The sequence below is a fragment of the Peromyscus leucopus genome, chromosome 14 (assembly GCF_004664715.2).
Source record: "Peromyscus leucopus breed LL Stock chromosome 14, UCI_PerLeu_2.1, whole genome shotgun sequence".
In the NCBI taxonomy this organism is placed as follows: Eukaryota; Metazoa; Chordata; class Mammalia; order Rodentia; family Cricetidae; genus Peromyscus; species Peromyscus leucopus.
This window is the reverse complement of record NC_051075.1, coordinates 40,127,348-40,143,085: the sequence shown is the minus strand read 5'-3', so window position 1 is coordinate 40,143,085 and position 15,738 is coordinate 40,127,348. Positions and strand designations below refer to the sequence as shown.

Here is a 15,738-nt window from a genome sequence, read left to right as displayed (position 1 = left end):
GACCCCCATTTCTCACTCTGTAAAAGCATTAACTCAAGGGCAAAAGAGAAGACTCAGTGGTTAGGAGCGTTGCTGTTCTTGCAGTGGACCCAGGTTCAATTCTCAGCACCCACATGGTGGCTCACAACCACCTGTAGTTCAAGTTCCAGGGGTCTGATGCCCTCTTCTGGTCTCCACAGGCTTCAGGCATGCAGGTAGTACACATACATATACGTAGGCAAAACACTCACACATAAAATTAAATCAATTTAAAACCCAAAACAAAACAGCATCAACTCAAAATGGATCAAAAATCTTAGTGTGATGCCAGAAGTAAAGTCAGAACACTGAGGAAATGCCTGAGGTAAAGATACAGGGAGTATTTAAAAAGTCAGCCAAAGCAATGATTTTCTAAGAGGAGTCTAGTATCCAGGAAACCACAGCAAGGTTTGACAATCAGGATTGCATACATTAAAAAGACTTCTTCACGGAAAAGAAACATTTACCAGAGTGAAGAGACAGATCTTGGAATGAGAGAGACTCTGGTTTAACACCTCAAATATCAAAAATATTAAAAACCAAAAGGGCAAATAATCCAGTTGATAAATGGGCACATAACTGAACAGGCACACACAAACGAAGAAATCCAATGGATAATAAATTAGACACACCTACAAACTAAGAAAATGCAAATCAAAGCGACATTGAGATTCTATCTTATCCCTGGCCCAAAAGGCTGTCAGCAAGAAAGTAAAACAAAGAAAAGAAAAAAAAAAAACCACAATAAACACTGGTAGTGATGTGAGGAGAAAGCAACTCTTATATGCGATTGATAGTGATGTGAGTTATTCCAGCCACTATGGAAATTAGAATAGGGGTCCTTATAAGATGAGAAGATCTACACACTGCTCCTGAGTGGATGGCCCCCAGCTGAAGTCAGCTGATCATGCCGACACCTGAACATCCATGCTTATTGCAGCACTTGTCACAGCAGCGAAGCTACAGAATTAGTTCCCATGCCCATTAATGGATGGACGGATAAAGAAAATATAGTATGTGTATGTTATGTGGTATTCCGCCATAAGGAAGAACAAATCCATGCCATTTGCAGGACTACAGATCACTACATTGGGGGGAGGGATAGCCTCAAAAAGACAAGTATTGTGTGCTTTTGTTCACATACAGTGTTAGTGGGGAGGGTAGCAGGGGGACTATTTGGGGTGGGAGAGGAAAGGAGGGACGGGAGGGAGGGAGGGCAGCAAAGGGGGATGACCATGATCAAAGCAAACTGTGTGCACCATACAAATGTCATAATGAAAGAAAGTATTTTGCACAATTAATACATGTTGATGAAAAGTGACCCCATAAATCTATCAGGTTGCTGTCATACTGGTATCATCTGTATATTCGCATTAAACGAAAGCAAATGTATTGCACTAAACCTTGTTATTTGAGCTTTCTTCTTTATAGTTTTCAACAAACTCTGTTCAGTGAGCGTGGCTTCTGTAGCATCCACAAACAGTAAATGCTTGGAAAAGCAGAAACTTGTTAGCCCAGGCGGTCACCTTTAAGTTGTAGATCTCTTGATTCACAGCTATGTAGTTATTGCTTAGGTACAACTCTATCAGAGTGAACATCTTCTGTAAAGCGCTCAGCGATGTGATCCTGTTGTTCTCGAGAGAAAGGGAGTGGAGATGAAGCATGTTATCAAAAGTATGCTTCTCCAAGCCGGTGAGCAGGTTGTTGTTCATGCTGAGGCGACTTAATTTAGTCAGCCGGGCGATGCCTGAAATACCAGCAAAGTCAAGGAGCAATTCAGACAGTAGGTTAGTTTCAAAGAACGAGCTAGCCACTGCACTGATGCTCTTAACTGTAAATTTAAACAACTTGAAGGACCCTGTGACAATAAATCATTCCATCATTTTTTCTTTGTGTTTCAGAAGGACACAGTCATGTGCAAAAGTTCCACTCACGCATCAAATTTTGATTTTGAATTTCTAAGTAGATTCATTTTCTTAGGTGTTAAAGAAAGGCACTTTGAAGGCAACAATTTCTCCTTCAAAAAATAAAGATAAAATAGCCACCAGCTCTCATAAAACACTGAAGATTAGAAACCAGAGTATAACCCCCCGGAAATTATAGAATCAGCCGTATTAATGACAACCATTTGGCCCAAATTCTCATATAACGCGCTTAAAATTATTTTTAGAATGAAGTGTAGAAGCTGGCTACGCCCAGCAGGCTCTAACGAGAAGCATGCAGGCAATGGAGAAGCATGCAGGCAATGGAGAAGCATGCAGGCAATGGAGAAGCATGCAGGCAATGGAGAAGTAAGCAGGCAATGGAGAAGCATGCAGGCAATGGAGAAGCATGCAGGCAATGGAGAAGCAAGCAGGCAATGGAGAAGCAAGCAGGCAATGGAGAAGCATGCAGGCAATGGAGAAGCATGCAGGCAATGGAGAAGCATGCAGGCAATGGAGAAGCATGCAGGCAATGGAGAAGCATGCAAGCAGGAGAGAACAGTTGAAAGGAGGAACTTTTTTTTTTTTTTTTTTTTTTTTTTTTTTTTTTTTAAAGATAAGGTTTCAATATGTAGCTCAGATTGGCTTCAAATTCACAGTTCCTAGTCCTCCTGACTCAGACACCTGAGTGCTGAGATTTCTGGCATGTATCACCACACACCTGGCAGATAGATAAGAACTTTGTAGTCATAGTTTGCTACAGGTAAATGATATAGACACTCCTCCATTTCCTCAGCCATACAAAGGGCATGTCAAACCTACTTCTAAGGGGTTATGGGATTAAATAGAATGGTTTTTAGGAAGGGAAAATAAAGACAGTTTTTAACAGGTCACAGAAGATTTCTTTCAATTCTTGCCATTAAAGGCCTCAAGTGAGGGTCTGGAGAGAACCTGAGATAGTCACAAGAATATTTAATTTAGTACATTTTAGAACATGCCATCTAAATGTTGGGCTTTTTAGTTTCAGGTAAGCACAGACTAAAGTGAGCTGAAGAATCTAGATACTTGGTGGGGAAGGCAATTTCACTTTACTCTCTGGTATAGGATAAATGTTTTTATTTTAAACGTAAAGTAGTCAGAACATACTTATCTCATTATGAATGAGGCCTTATTAATGCAGAGTATTGGTTTGTAAGTAAAGTCATAGAAAATGTATACACATTTTCCATTTTTAATTTCCAGTAAGTATAATTTCATTTTTGTTCTTCTTTACATTTCTAAATATAACCTTAATTCCTTGCAAAAGGACTGTTTGATCTTTTTCCAAGTAAGCCTCATCCATACATTTCTTCACTGTTACAAATGTTAACGGCCACCTCGCTTCTGCTCACTGGGTTTGGTAATAGATAGTAATTCCTTGCATTAGGAAAGGAAAGAGGCCTAGGGATGACAGTCAGCTGCCGCAGCTCATTATGCTTAGAAGTTCATCACCAGTACTGTCAACGATATTCAGAAGACCCAGACCCAGGCCTTATCGAAGCCTCTCTAGACATCCTCCCCTTTGGAAACTCTGCCCTTAGCAGTACTGAGTTACTTGAGACTTGGTGGCTCTTACCAAGTCTCTGTCTCACCTTCTATTTTTGAGATACAGTTGCCATCCAATATGAGCTCCTCCAGGTTGACACAGGACTCCAAGCCTTCCATTTTGGAGAGGTTATTATTGCTGAATGATGCCCATTTCAAATTCTCCAATTTTTCTAGATTTGTGATTTCAAAGAGATGTTGTCCATCTAAATTTAAGGCAGTTATCTATACAATAATTCATATTACATGTTACTTCTGAAATCTTGCAAACAAATTCAAAATCATTAGATTTAAAAAATGAACAGAACAGTCCAAATGTGACAAGTAAATGCTAGAATTCCTTTAGGAACTGGAAATTCTTCATTTACGGGAAAAGTAAAGCTTGAAAAGACTCTAACGGGGATGTTTATTGTGTTATGGACACAATGGAGTGGCAGTTGAGTTCCCGCTGCAGCTACAGGGGGACATCTGCTGGCAAAGAGCTCAGTCCCTTCGGGACAGCCTCAGCTGCAGAGCCACGTTCCCTCGGGGAATAGTCCTTCCAAGCTTGGCTCATTGTTAGTGGTAGACAGAAAAACTTGGCCGTCTTGGCCTCATTTGGGACACATTCTGATTCCAGAACTTAGGACCACCAAGGCTTTCACTCAGCCTGCACTGCAGCCCAATATTACCATATATTATATGATAAAAACGTCACCAATATTTCCCCTTTTCAAGAGTCCTATTAGCTTTATTGCTGTCCTTCATGTCTAGAAAGGACTCTGAGATGGTCAGGTGGCCTTATACAGCCAGAAGTTGTGGGGGTTGTGACTTGTCCCTGGCTGAGGCCTGGATAACTCTGATTCTCTTGCCAAAATTCCTGCTCCCTCGTCTTTAAAATGTTGGTTTGATCTCTGGCTCTGAGCATTAAGTTGGCTAAAACTTAGTATAAAAATCTACCTTTCAGTTTATAGCCAATCTTTATCCTAAATCTCCAATTCTGTGATAACCACAGTTGAAGACGACCCCCTGTAACATTTAGAACTTGGCCTTAGCATTTCATGTTTTATACATACATACATAATACATACATACATACATACATATGGTACATTTATTATCTTAAAAATGATAAATTGCCTCATATGTTTTCTTTATTGAAGCATAATTGACCAATAAAATGATAAATATCTAAGGTATGTCATTGAATTTGATAGCCTTGTGTTATAAATTAAACAGTGATCTCAATTAGATGTGGAATCTAAATAATCAACTTCATGGAGGCAGAGAGAAGACGGGTGGTTTCTGGGGATGAAGATGGGAGCTTGTGGGAATGGGTTGAAGGGCACAAAGTTCCAACTTTTCAGGAAAAATAAGTTCCGAGGGGTTAAAATATGTTATGACTCCCTTTCAAAACAGTGTATTGTACAGTTGACATTTGCTAAGAAGGAACATCTTAAGTATTCTTTCCTATTTTACTTTATCTCTTAAATTTTTGGCCCTCATCTGTCTGTGTCCTCTTCATGGTTCACACCAACGCTGGATACAAAGATCCATTTAAATCAGATGGTATAAGGTTTGGTAGAAAGAGCTGTTACCTTCGCGTACCAATTCCCAGTCAGATGAAAATGTGGTCCTAACTTGTAAATCTGGGTCAGAATTTTGGCAGAAGGCCATATGCTAAGCATCCGAGGTCTTTCCTCCTTAGAACTAGAGTTCTGTAAGAGAGTTAACTAAGAAAATAGAAAATATGATTAGTAAAAGCAATAGCACACTGATGTTCATTTATACATAGCTGAGAAGTTTTGTTTCCCAGGAAAGATGAATAGCCTAGCCGATTTTAATTTCCCATCTCTTAAAATATCCTCCACATTCATGTAAGTTTTAACTTTCAATTTTTCTTGTTTTGCAAACACTGAAGCATTCTAAGATAACACACAGCTTTAAGAACGCTATATACTCCGCAACCAATATAACGACCTCAAGAAACCGACTTACGATCTAGAACAGAACCACTGTCACGCAAGCTCCTATGGTCCCATCCCACGCCCTCTGCACCCGCCCCGTATGGCAGCATTTTTGTCTACCATTCACTTGCTTTCTTCTCTCAGTCTTGTTTGTGTGCATACACAACACGTCATTATACCTTACGCTGTTTGAACTATTTGGAAACCAACAGTAAGTTTTCTGCTCCATTGCTCCTTTTCAACATTAGGAGATTTATGCTTCACCATTTAGCTGGAGTTCATTGGTAGTCAGTAGTATGTGAGCTCCCTCTTTGTGACTCTTTCTCTCCCTCTTCCTCAATCTCTTTTCCAGACAAGGTCTCATGTAGCCCAGGCTGTCCTTGAACTTTCTATGTAGTTTAGGATGACCTTGAACTTCTGATTCACCTGCCTCCACCTCCCAGTGCTGGAGATATTGATGTGAGCACCATGCCCAGCTTATGCAGTGCTGAGGATGAGCCCAAGGCTTTTTTGTATGCTAGGCAAGCCCTTGAGTACTAACTGAGCTACATCTCTAGCCTTGTATAGTATTCTCTTAATGACTCTGCTGACCGTGAATGCTGATGTTTTGTCCCAAGCTTTTGTTATTAAGAACACTACCATGGTGGCTATCCTTGTGCCCTTGTTCATGGCTCCTGTACATACACAGGGTTTCTTCAGAGAATATGATCCCAAGCAAAATTGCTGAGATATAGAAATGTGTGTGTGTGTATGTGTGTGTGTGTGTGAGAGAGAGAGAGAGAGAGAGACAGAGAGAGAGAGAGAGAGAAAAGACAGAGAGAGAGAAAGACAGAGACAGTCAGAGAAAGAGAAAAAGAGAGACAGAGACAGAGACAGAGACAGAGGTAGGAAGTGAAGAGAGGTGTGAGGAGTCAAACAATTTTTCTAAAGTGATTGTAACAATTATAATTACTATTTCATATTCTGGCTGAAACTTACAATTATCACCAATCTGTAAGATTAAGGATAATTGACTGATTACTGTGGTTTGGACTTCATTTTTCAATTCTAATGTGGTAAAGAATCTTTTTTTCTAAATTAATTGACTGTTCTGCTATCCTATCTAGTAAAATGCCTTTTCAAACCCCTTCCTCCCCGCCCCCCACTTAGTTGGTCATCTTTTTCTGTACACATTCTGGATATTGATAGAGACCACATTTTGACACTTGGGTTGTAAATTTCCTTCCCTGGCATGCTACCTATTTTTCTTTCCTTCATAGCATCCTTTAAGGGAAGGCTGTGTCAATTTTATTGTAGACAAACTCTATCTGTTGCTTCCTTCCTTGTGAATAATTTCTTAAACCATGGTCACAAGAATAAATCACAAATACATTTTCTTCTAAACCATTCTTGGTTTTGCCTTCGCAGTGGAGTTTTAATGTATTCACCCTAGCACTTTCTACTGAGCAGCTGATTTGGTCTGCAAAGGTGTGTCTGTTGTCTGTCAAGCTCTCCCAGAGGTTTGGGTCTCTCCTGGGTCTATGATCCAAGCTGTTGGTCTGTCTTTGCATTTGGTACCAATATCACACCTTAACAATTTTAGTGGTCTTTGATTTCTATTGGGACAAATCTCTAAGTCTTTCTCAATACATTAATTATAATCTTATCAATAAAAATTTTCTTCCCTCCATTTTGAGTAGATCCCAAACAAATTGTTGTGTTGTTACAGAACTAACATTCAAGTTTTCCACAAAAAATAAGGCAAAAGAGCTAGCATCTTTTTTGAGCGTTGGGGATCAAGTCCAGGGCCTAACCCGAGCTGAGTAAATAAATGCTTTGTCACTAATCTACAAGTCCAACACCCAGAGCACAGGATTATTTATCTGTGTAGTGGAGGTATTTCTTTCTCCACAGGCTAACAGGCTAGTGTCTTTTTTTTTTTTCAGCCAGTTACACATAATACTGGTACTAAGCAGATACTGCACTAACTACTTTCTGAAAGTCTTCTAAGCTTACTGAATACACAAATACTGCTCTAGAAGTACAGGCTCTAGAAAGTTCATGAGACTAGAAAATAGTTGCTATGGAGATATTGGGGGGAGGGGAGTGGCATTTGGGGCTGTTCCAAGGTAACATTTTCATGGAGAGTTATGGAGGGGGTACAGTGAAGTAGAAACATCGTCAAGTGGTAAGCTCACTATATGCTGATTTTTATTAATGTGTTAGGAGAGAATGTCAAACTTAATGAAAGAAAATAAACACAAAAAGTATTTGTAGCAGCGGTTGTCTGTGCTTTACTCCTGAATTAGTAGGCAGCAGGTAACTGCCTGGGGCAGAGACAGGGACCCCTTAAGACCTGAGATGCCTGCATGCTCGCTCTCTTGGCTACCTCGTGATCCTGGATGATGGATGCTGGACTACAGACCAAGTCAGAGTTCTCCAGAGAACCATGTTGGACTGAACCTCACCTCTCCTGGATCCCGTAACTGACTCCTTTGCTTGCTGTAAATTTACCCAAAATAAACCTCTTTTGACTATCAGATAAACTACGTGGAATTGCCTCATTAATTTCCACTGTAAGTATTATTTGTGTGTTCCACCTAACATAAGGAATAGTAACCTACTACTCCAACCTGAGTAATCTTTGCTCCATTAATGAACTTCAGAGCTGCTCTGGTTTCTTCTTCAGAGATGAGGAGTCCATCTAAGTGCGTAAGAGTCTTTAGTCTGCCAATAACACTCAGCCTCAATGTGGTTGGCTTAGGAAAAAAAATATCAAAAAGTTAATTTACATAAAATATCACATGCATTATGGCACGGGAAAGTAGTTCTTCCTTTCTTTCCATATAATTGAGAACTGTACATCTCTCTTTTTACTATATACTTATAAAACTTAAGACTTAATTTAATTCTTTAAATAATAGTTGGAATTAAATTATGTAAGGATAAACCTGTTTGATTTCTTGGGTGTGAAGGAGGGAGATGCCAGGAGCTGTTGCAAAGTGTCTGTGGTGAAAAGGATGATGGGAACCAAGGTGGTGATTCCTGCTTATGAAGTAGGCAGTAAGCCAGGGAACTGGTGCTGGACTCAGCAAAAATCTCCTGCCTTTGATGCCCAACTTAACTACAGAGAGACAGTGACCATTCAAGAAGTCTGCTTTGGCCAAAGAAAAACATAGTTCATTTTTACTTAGCTTAAAAGAAGAATTTCAATGATATAAATTTAGTAATATAGTCCATTTAATGGAATTGGTCATTTTACTAGTACTTTTAAAATATTAAACATAGCCTTACAAATGTCATTTAGTTATTTATTCTTGAGATGGGGTCTCACTACAGAACATAGGCTAGCCTTGAACTCACAATTCTCCTGCTTCTGCTTCTCAAGTGCAGTGTCTGGCTCTATGAATATTTTAGAAGCAATGAAGATATTTAAAATTATAAATTTGGGTTCATTTAAAATACTTGGAGATAACCTTAAATATATACTATGAACAATAATAAAATAATGTTCAATTTTCTTTCTATAACAGAATATGATTTTATTATTCAGGTTTAATAGGGGACATGATTGTTGCATTTAAAAGAGAATAAATAATGAAAATTGCAAAGTAAACTTATATGTTTATCATCTAGGGTTTAGGGCACATTGTAAAATTCTGTTCCCTTCTTAACAGTATGCTTCCCTCACTGTATCGTATTCTCCTTGGCTCCTGTGTGTCATTACAAAAGCATTCTAGCACACTGACAGGAATTCTCTAGAAGTTTGCAAATGGCTATGACATCAATCACTCTTAGAGCAATAATGCATTCAAACTGTCACAGGTTACAAGATATCTGGCATGACATCACATTTGATACATTAGGTCACCACCCTAAACTCACAAGACACAGGGGCAGCTTGCCTGTGTCTGGCTCCTATTGGCCAGCAAGGCAGAGGAACGGCTCTGAACGAGAGCATCTGCTTCTCTAATGGTGTCTGTCACATACCTTCTGCCAGGGGTTGTGCTGAATGTCAAGGGTGAGAAGGCTCGTGGTGTGTTTGCACAACACGTTGATCTCCTCACTAGTCTTCTTCAGCTGGTTCCAGCTCAAGTCCAAATGCTTCAGTTTCATCAGGCCTCTGAATCCCTCCAGAGTTATCACGTGGTTATGGCTGGCATCCAGATACTCAAGGTTATACTGCAGCACATACAGAGAGGAGTCTGTATTCACCAAGTGCTTTTCTCCACTTCTTTTAACACATCCCATGCTTTCTTCTAATGCTCACGAAAACCTACACAAGAGTCACTCTGTCATAGCGTAACAATACTCTGGGTCAATTATTCAGTCAGATTATGGCTTTGACAATGGTGGATTACAAGCAAACACACACTCAAAGCCAATCCTTCTCAGAGACTACAGCTTAGGTTTCCCATCTCTCTGAACACAGAACTGCAAGGTCTTTCTGCACAAGAGGGCAGGCAAATGGTGACTTGCAGGACAAGTTGTTACCCACAATAAAATACGTCTTTACACCTAGACTTCTGGTTATATTTTCATTCACAAAGCACATCCTTGGAGACAGAAATGTAATTTTATTCTATAATTTTCTTTTTCTTTCTTTCTTTTTTTTTTTTTTTTTTGAGGTGCATGGGTCTCTAAAGCTGGGCCTCACGGTATAGGCCTTTGATCCCTGCTCCTCAGGAGGCAAAGCAAGAGGATAAGAAGTTCGAGGCCTGTCTGCTCTACAGAGAGAATTCAAGGCTGGCGTGAGACACTGGTTGAGAACCTATCTGAAATAAAAAGTTGGGCAAGTGCTAGCATGTCTACGAAGCATGCACAAGGTCCTAGTTTCAGTCCCCACCAGCACAGTTAAAAATCACACAGTTTTAAATAATTTTTCAATAATAAAATGAACACATTATTTATTGAAAATTTGGAAAACGAAAGATAAATAAAAGGAAGAAAACTGGAAAGCATCTGTAAGTCTATTGCTAGAAAGAAGTAAAAATTGTTTTTTTTATTTTCACATATATACTTTCCTATTGTTTTATATGCTTTTGGGATTTTCATTCATTACATATTGTCCAAAATGATTTTTCATAGCAGCATATCATAGTATTTGGTGTGTTACTATTTCTCAGAGTCTTGCACATTACACTAGGATGTTCCATTTTAGTTGCTCACAACAATACAATGGAAAGTGCCAAGAAGGACACTAACTGCTACGCTGTGAGCTCTTAGAGCCAAAATTTCTCCAGGTAAACTGTGGGGAATGATTCAGGAGCCGAAGGAAATCTTTAAGAGGGACCTGAAAGGTATAATGCGAAGATACAATTTCTACACGGTGGTGATAACCTGTTTTCTGCTATTCTAGACTGTTTGTGCGCGGTCTCTGAAATTAATGATTAGAAATCAAATAACTGGTTGCCAACAATAAAACATGCCTTTCCTAAGATGACAAAGCCAAACTATCATGGGAGCAATGTGCACTTGGGTGGCAGCCCCCCCCCGGGGGGGGGGCAAGTGCAGGAGAGAGAGGATCTAGGCAGAGGGATCTAGGAAGCTGCACTAACCCAGGTAGCAACTCCCCTCTCTTTCTATGAGGGCTGCTTATGAGCAAGCTCTCTGTTAAGAGTACTCCAAGCTGCACATCTGCATGGTTTATTTGAATGTATCTTCATTTTATTTGTAGTAAATAATAAAATAAATAATAAGGCCACTTAATTAACACAGCGACCACTTGTGCTGTACATGAGATCCCCCAAACGTGTTTGTCTCATAATTGAAAGTGTCTCTCCTTTGACCTACATTTCCTTTCCCCTAGGTCCAGACCATCTTCCCTCCTCTATGCATTTGATTTTGCATTTACATTTCAGAAGAGCAGCTCTTACCAAATGGTATACATCATCTAAGCAAGTAAATTCGTTAAAGCTAATATTCAATTTTCGAAGTCCGGTTAACTTGGAAAGATCTCTCAGTTTGCTCAAACTATTCCCATGTAGATTCAGATTCTGAAGCAAAATAAAATGTAAATTAAAAAACAAAATACGTTACTTTCTGCAACACAATCTAGGTGTTAAAATCTAACATATTTAGAATAATTATCACCACTTCTTGGCCTTTTGGCTAAGCTCAAGTGTAGGATAATTAAATCATCTACAATAATGCAAAATGAGCACACAGCTGTTTTGAATAACATCCAGAGGATGCTAATACAGTAAGTAAATATGCAGTGTGATGCTGAAAGTTAAAAATAGTTTATAACAACATCAATGGGACTGGTAGGTGGTTAACATGACTTCCTACTTGGTCTAAGTCTGTTAATAATTGGCAAAATTTATTTTTAGTGAATAAATATTTTGATTAAGGTATTTACTAGAAAAGATCTGCTTCTCAGGTTAGCCAGTGAACAATGGAGGCTCTCCTGATTTAAGACATCAGGCAGAAAACCTCACAGGAAAGAGATGACAGGGTGCACCTTGGGGGAGCCACTGGGCCAAGAAAGAAATTCTGAAGAGTCTTGAAACAGGGGGACAGAATGTCAAAGAAGATGACAGGCCATCTAAGACCAAGCCTACACCAGAAGGAGGCCTAGATGTTCTCTGTACATCTCACCCTCAGATACACAAAATGAACATCATTGCAGTTTTATATTTAGAAGTTCTTATGATGCATACATGCTTCTCTGTCTTCAAAACTCCCTGTTATGAATAGTCTCAAGTGAAGAGGCATTTTTGGGTAGACTACAAAGTTTAAAAAAATGGCACAAGGAAATGTACCGTACAACTAACCGATTACAGTAGGCACACGTGGCATTGTGGGATAAATTCGGGTGTGTACTGTCAGCCATGGCCATGCACTGCAATCATTTTGTGTTGGGGATACAACTGTGTTCCTCTCGGGAAGAAACAACTCAATTTCCAATAGTGTTCAAAAATTGGCTAAATGTATAAATGGCTAAGTTGTGCAGAAGATTCTAAAAATCAATGACAGTTTGTACAGATGTATCATCACATTTAATATATCGCGAATGGAATTCATCTTCTCCACGAGGCTGCCTGGCTTAAGAGGTTCATTATCTATTGATTACCATTCCCTTCTTTTCCATATACATTTGACTATAGAAGTATTTTTCAAGCCAGATGTCTATTTTTTCACCCACACCAGTGCCTTGCACTGATTCCTCTTTGGACCACGGCTACAGTTCCTATTGACTCTTCATACCACATGCCTGACTGTGCCGCTAAGACCACCCACAAGATACCAAAGTTAGGATCTTTAGAAGAGAGATTCTGTTCCTTGAATTCTGAAAACATTTGAATTTGGCTTCCAAAACCTATCCCATAATGTGGCTCCAATCTCCTAAATCCCCTGCCTCGGCTTCACACATCTTCCTTGAATTCCAACACACGCATTCATCTCCCACCATCACAACCCTGCATTTGAGTTAGACTGAAGTTCTCAGTGTTCCTGCAAGATACTAGTATCTTTCAAAACCGTGTTCCTATAAGACAGAGTCTTTTCTTTGTCTGGCAGCTATAAACAAGTAGATTTTTCATATCCTTAAAAAATCCATATTAAACTCATCTCTATAAAGCTTATCCAGGATTCCCGTCTTCCTCCATTGTTTATATATTTATTCACTAAATGAAACTGATGTTGTTGAGGTGAGGAGAGTAATTTATTCATTTTCAGTACTGTCCAGGTTAGTTTTTGTCAACTCGACACAAGCTAGAGTCATCTGGAAAGAGGGACCTTGGTTGGGAAAATACCTCCATCAGAGGGCCTACAGGCAAGTCTATGAAGCATTTTCCTGATCAATTATTGATGTGGGTGGGTCCATCTCACTTCTAGGCCTGGGGAGGCCACTCTTGGTTGGTGGTTCTGGGTGGTATAAGAAAGCAAGCTAAGCAAGCCTTGAAAGCAAGCCTGTAAGCAGCATGCCTCCATGGCTTCTGCATCAGCTCCTGCCTCCAGGTTCCTGCCATGACTTCCTTCACGATGGACAGAAAAGCTTAAGTGGTAATAAATGCCTCTGTCCCCAAGCTGCTTTTGGTCAGGTGTTGTCAAGACAATAGAAGTCTAATTAGAACAGGCAACCAACAGTTAATTTGCTGCCTTTGACATAGCTAATTCTAAGCAAATTACAGGTGAAAAAAATGAACTTAAGAGTCAGATTTACAACTGACAACTCTAATTTTAACACTTGATTGTTTATAAGAGAATATAAAATTCAGTGTCATAAGATATAGGGGTATATTTTTATTTTGTTTTTGTAAATTTTGTTTCCTGATGTCATAATAATACTAGTGTTTAAGAGGAAAATAAGAAATGCACTCTGAATTTCTTTTATCATACTGACACACACACACAAAGGACAGAGAAGACAAAATGTCTAGGTATTCCTACGATGATAATGAGAAATTCCTAGCAGTCCTAGAAATTCCTGGTTTTGTGCAGTATAGTCGAATCTGAAGTGTCAATCAAAGCAGACATCTAAGTGTGAAGAAATCCCCAGCAGGCCAAGTGCCATGAAATCTTATTTGCTCCTATTTTTATTTTTATTTACAACACCCACTTTTTGTGGGTGTTTTCCTGGTTTTTATTTAATCCCTTTAAGTTTAGAGGAACACATGCTGCCGGGCTCAGTCTAATCAAGTACATTCATCTTTTAGAGACATTTCATTACTAAATTTTATCATGAAAGTTTCTCGTTCTTATGTGGAAATCTCAGCATTGTAGTTCAAAGTATTTTTCTCAACATGTTAACCGAGAAGACCACTTCTATAATTACCATTCTGCACTTTGACAGCTCAAGAGGCGATGAGGACATGAAGCCCCCACTAGTAATGACAACCAGTTAAGACAGACTTAACCTCATCTAGACTTAAATATCCAGTGGATGGTGACAATCCAGTTCCATGAACACAGTCTCTTATAACACTCTGAAAGCTATGTTTTCTGAAATTAGTAACTTAGGAAATAAACTTAGAACTGTCAATTTCCCTTATTTTCAACTTTGCACTCAGTCACTTTAGGATTTTCTTCTTGAACCATGAATCTAGAAATGTAGCACTGGAGTCATGTAATTAAATTCAAAGATCAAAATCATTTCTGCATCTTTACCTGTATTTCAGCTCCCATGGTACCTACAGTGAGATACTGCAATGTGGGAAGAAAATCTGGTTTCTCAAGGTGCATCCATTTACTACTTCTGCAGGTACAAGCAAAGAACCCAACCCAGTGTCCCTGGTGTGTGTGTGTGTGTGTGTGTGTGTGTATGTGTGTGTGTGTGTGTGTGTGTACACAAACATTTTGAACTAGTAACTAAAGACCATCTTGTGTGTGCCACATACTGTACTGGGTATGGCTGGAGTTGATGACAATCCCTGGAGTTCTTATGGGTAATTTAAGAAAAAAACCACCTGCCCTTTCCTCAAGATAGCTTTGTGTCTAACTTTTAATTTTTTTTTTTAAGATAACACTGGGTTGATAAGAAATTGTGTCAACAGCTTTAACTTGGCCTATAAGCTATTGGCCAAGTTAAAGACTTTGGGGCCATTTCAGAGTAATGGCAAAACATTTGAGGATTTTAAGTAGGAGTATCTGAGATAGGACGGAACTATCAAGATCCGATTGGCAGTTTGAGAAGATTATGGGAGGTTGAGTGAAGCAGGCTTTGGGGCAGGGCTTTGTTGCACCTCCCAGAACCTCCCTCCTATTATTTTTGAAATATGACACCATGTCTGTTTTATCTATTCATCCACTTAGTTATGTATATGTAGATGTGTGTGCCATGGCACACATGTGGCGGTCAGAGGACAACTTGCAGAAGGTTTATTCTTCCAAATGTGGTTCTGGAGTTCTAACACAGGTCTTCAGGTTTGGTGGCAAGCACCTTACTGGCTGAGCCATCTTTCCTGCCCTGAATTTTATTTAGTTATATATTGATTAGCAGACCACAAGGTGAGTGGCAATTCCTGGAGTTCAGAAGGCCTGGTTAGAAGGCTACGACAGTAGAGTAGATCAGAGATGGGGGTAGTGTGGAAATCACGGTAGCAGCACATCTGAAACTGGTAGGACTCAAAGTCAGAAACACAGGTAGGTTACCATCTCAAGTAGAGTCAGCTCAATGTACGCATGTCACTCTAATCAGTAGCTCAAATTCCGCTACACATGTAGAGACAAAGCTTTCCTGTACCCACTGATTAATACCAGACGCGGATTAGATACTTTTTGCTTTTACCTCAATCATTTAAAGAGAGATTGTTGATCATTCAGAATAAAAGCACTGGCTGCCTGGA

General features: G+C 39.4%; 1 protein-coding gene across 6 annotated transcripts in view; it reads right to left on the bottom strand.

Annotated features, from left to right (window-relative positions):
* The window catches only part of Lrrc9 (leucine rich repeat containing 9), a 76,940-nt gene that overhangs the window by 23,696 nt on the left and 37,506 nt on the right, over positions 1–15,738 (bottom strand). For all 6 annotated transcript variants that reach the window (XM_037210611.1, XM_037210615.1, XM_037210613.1 and 3 more), the window contains exons 17-22: positions 11,326–11,445; positions 9,440–9,631; positions 8,083–8,208; positions 5,102–5,236; positions 3,572–3,749; positions 1,545–1,765 (exon numbers count right to left, since the gene is read on the bottom strand). In XM_037210611.1, coding sequence (XP_037066506.1) covers positions 1,545–1,765; positions 3,572–3,749; positions 5,102–5,236; positions 8,083–8,208; positions 9,440–9,631; positions 11,326–11,445 — 972 coding nt within the window. The remainder of the gene's footprint in view (positions 1–1,544; positions 1,766–3,571; positions 3,750–5,101; positions 5,237–8,082; positions 8,209–9,439; positions 9,632–11,325; positions 11,446–15,738) is intronic.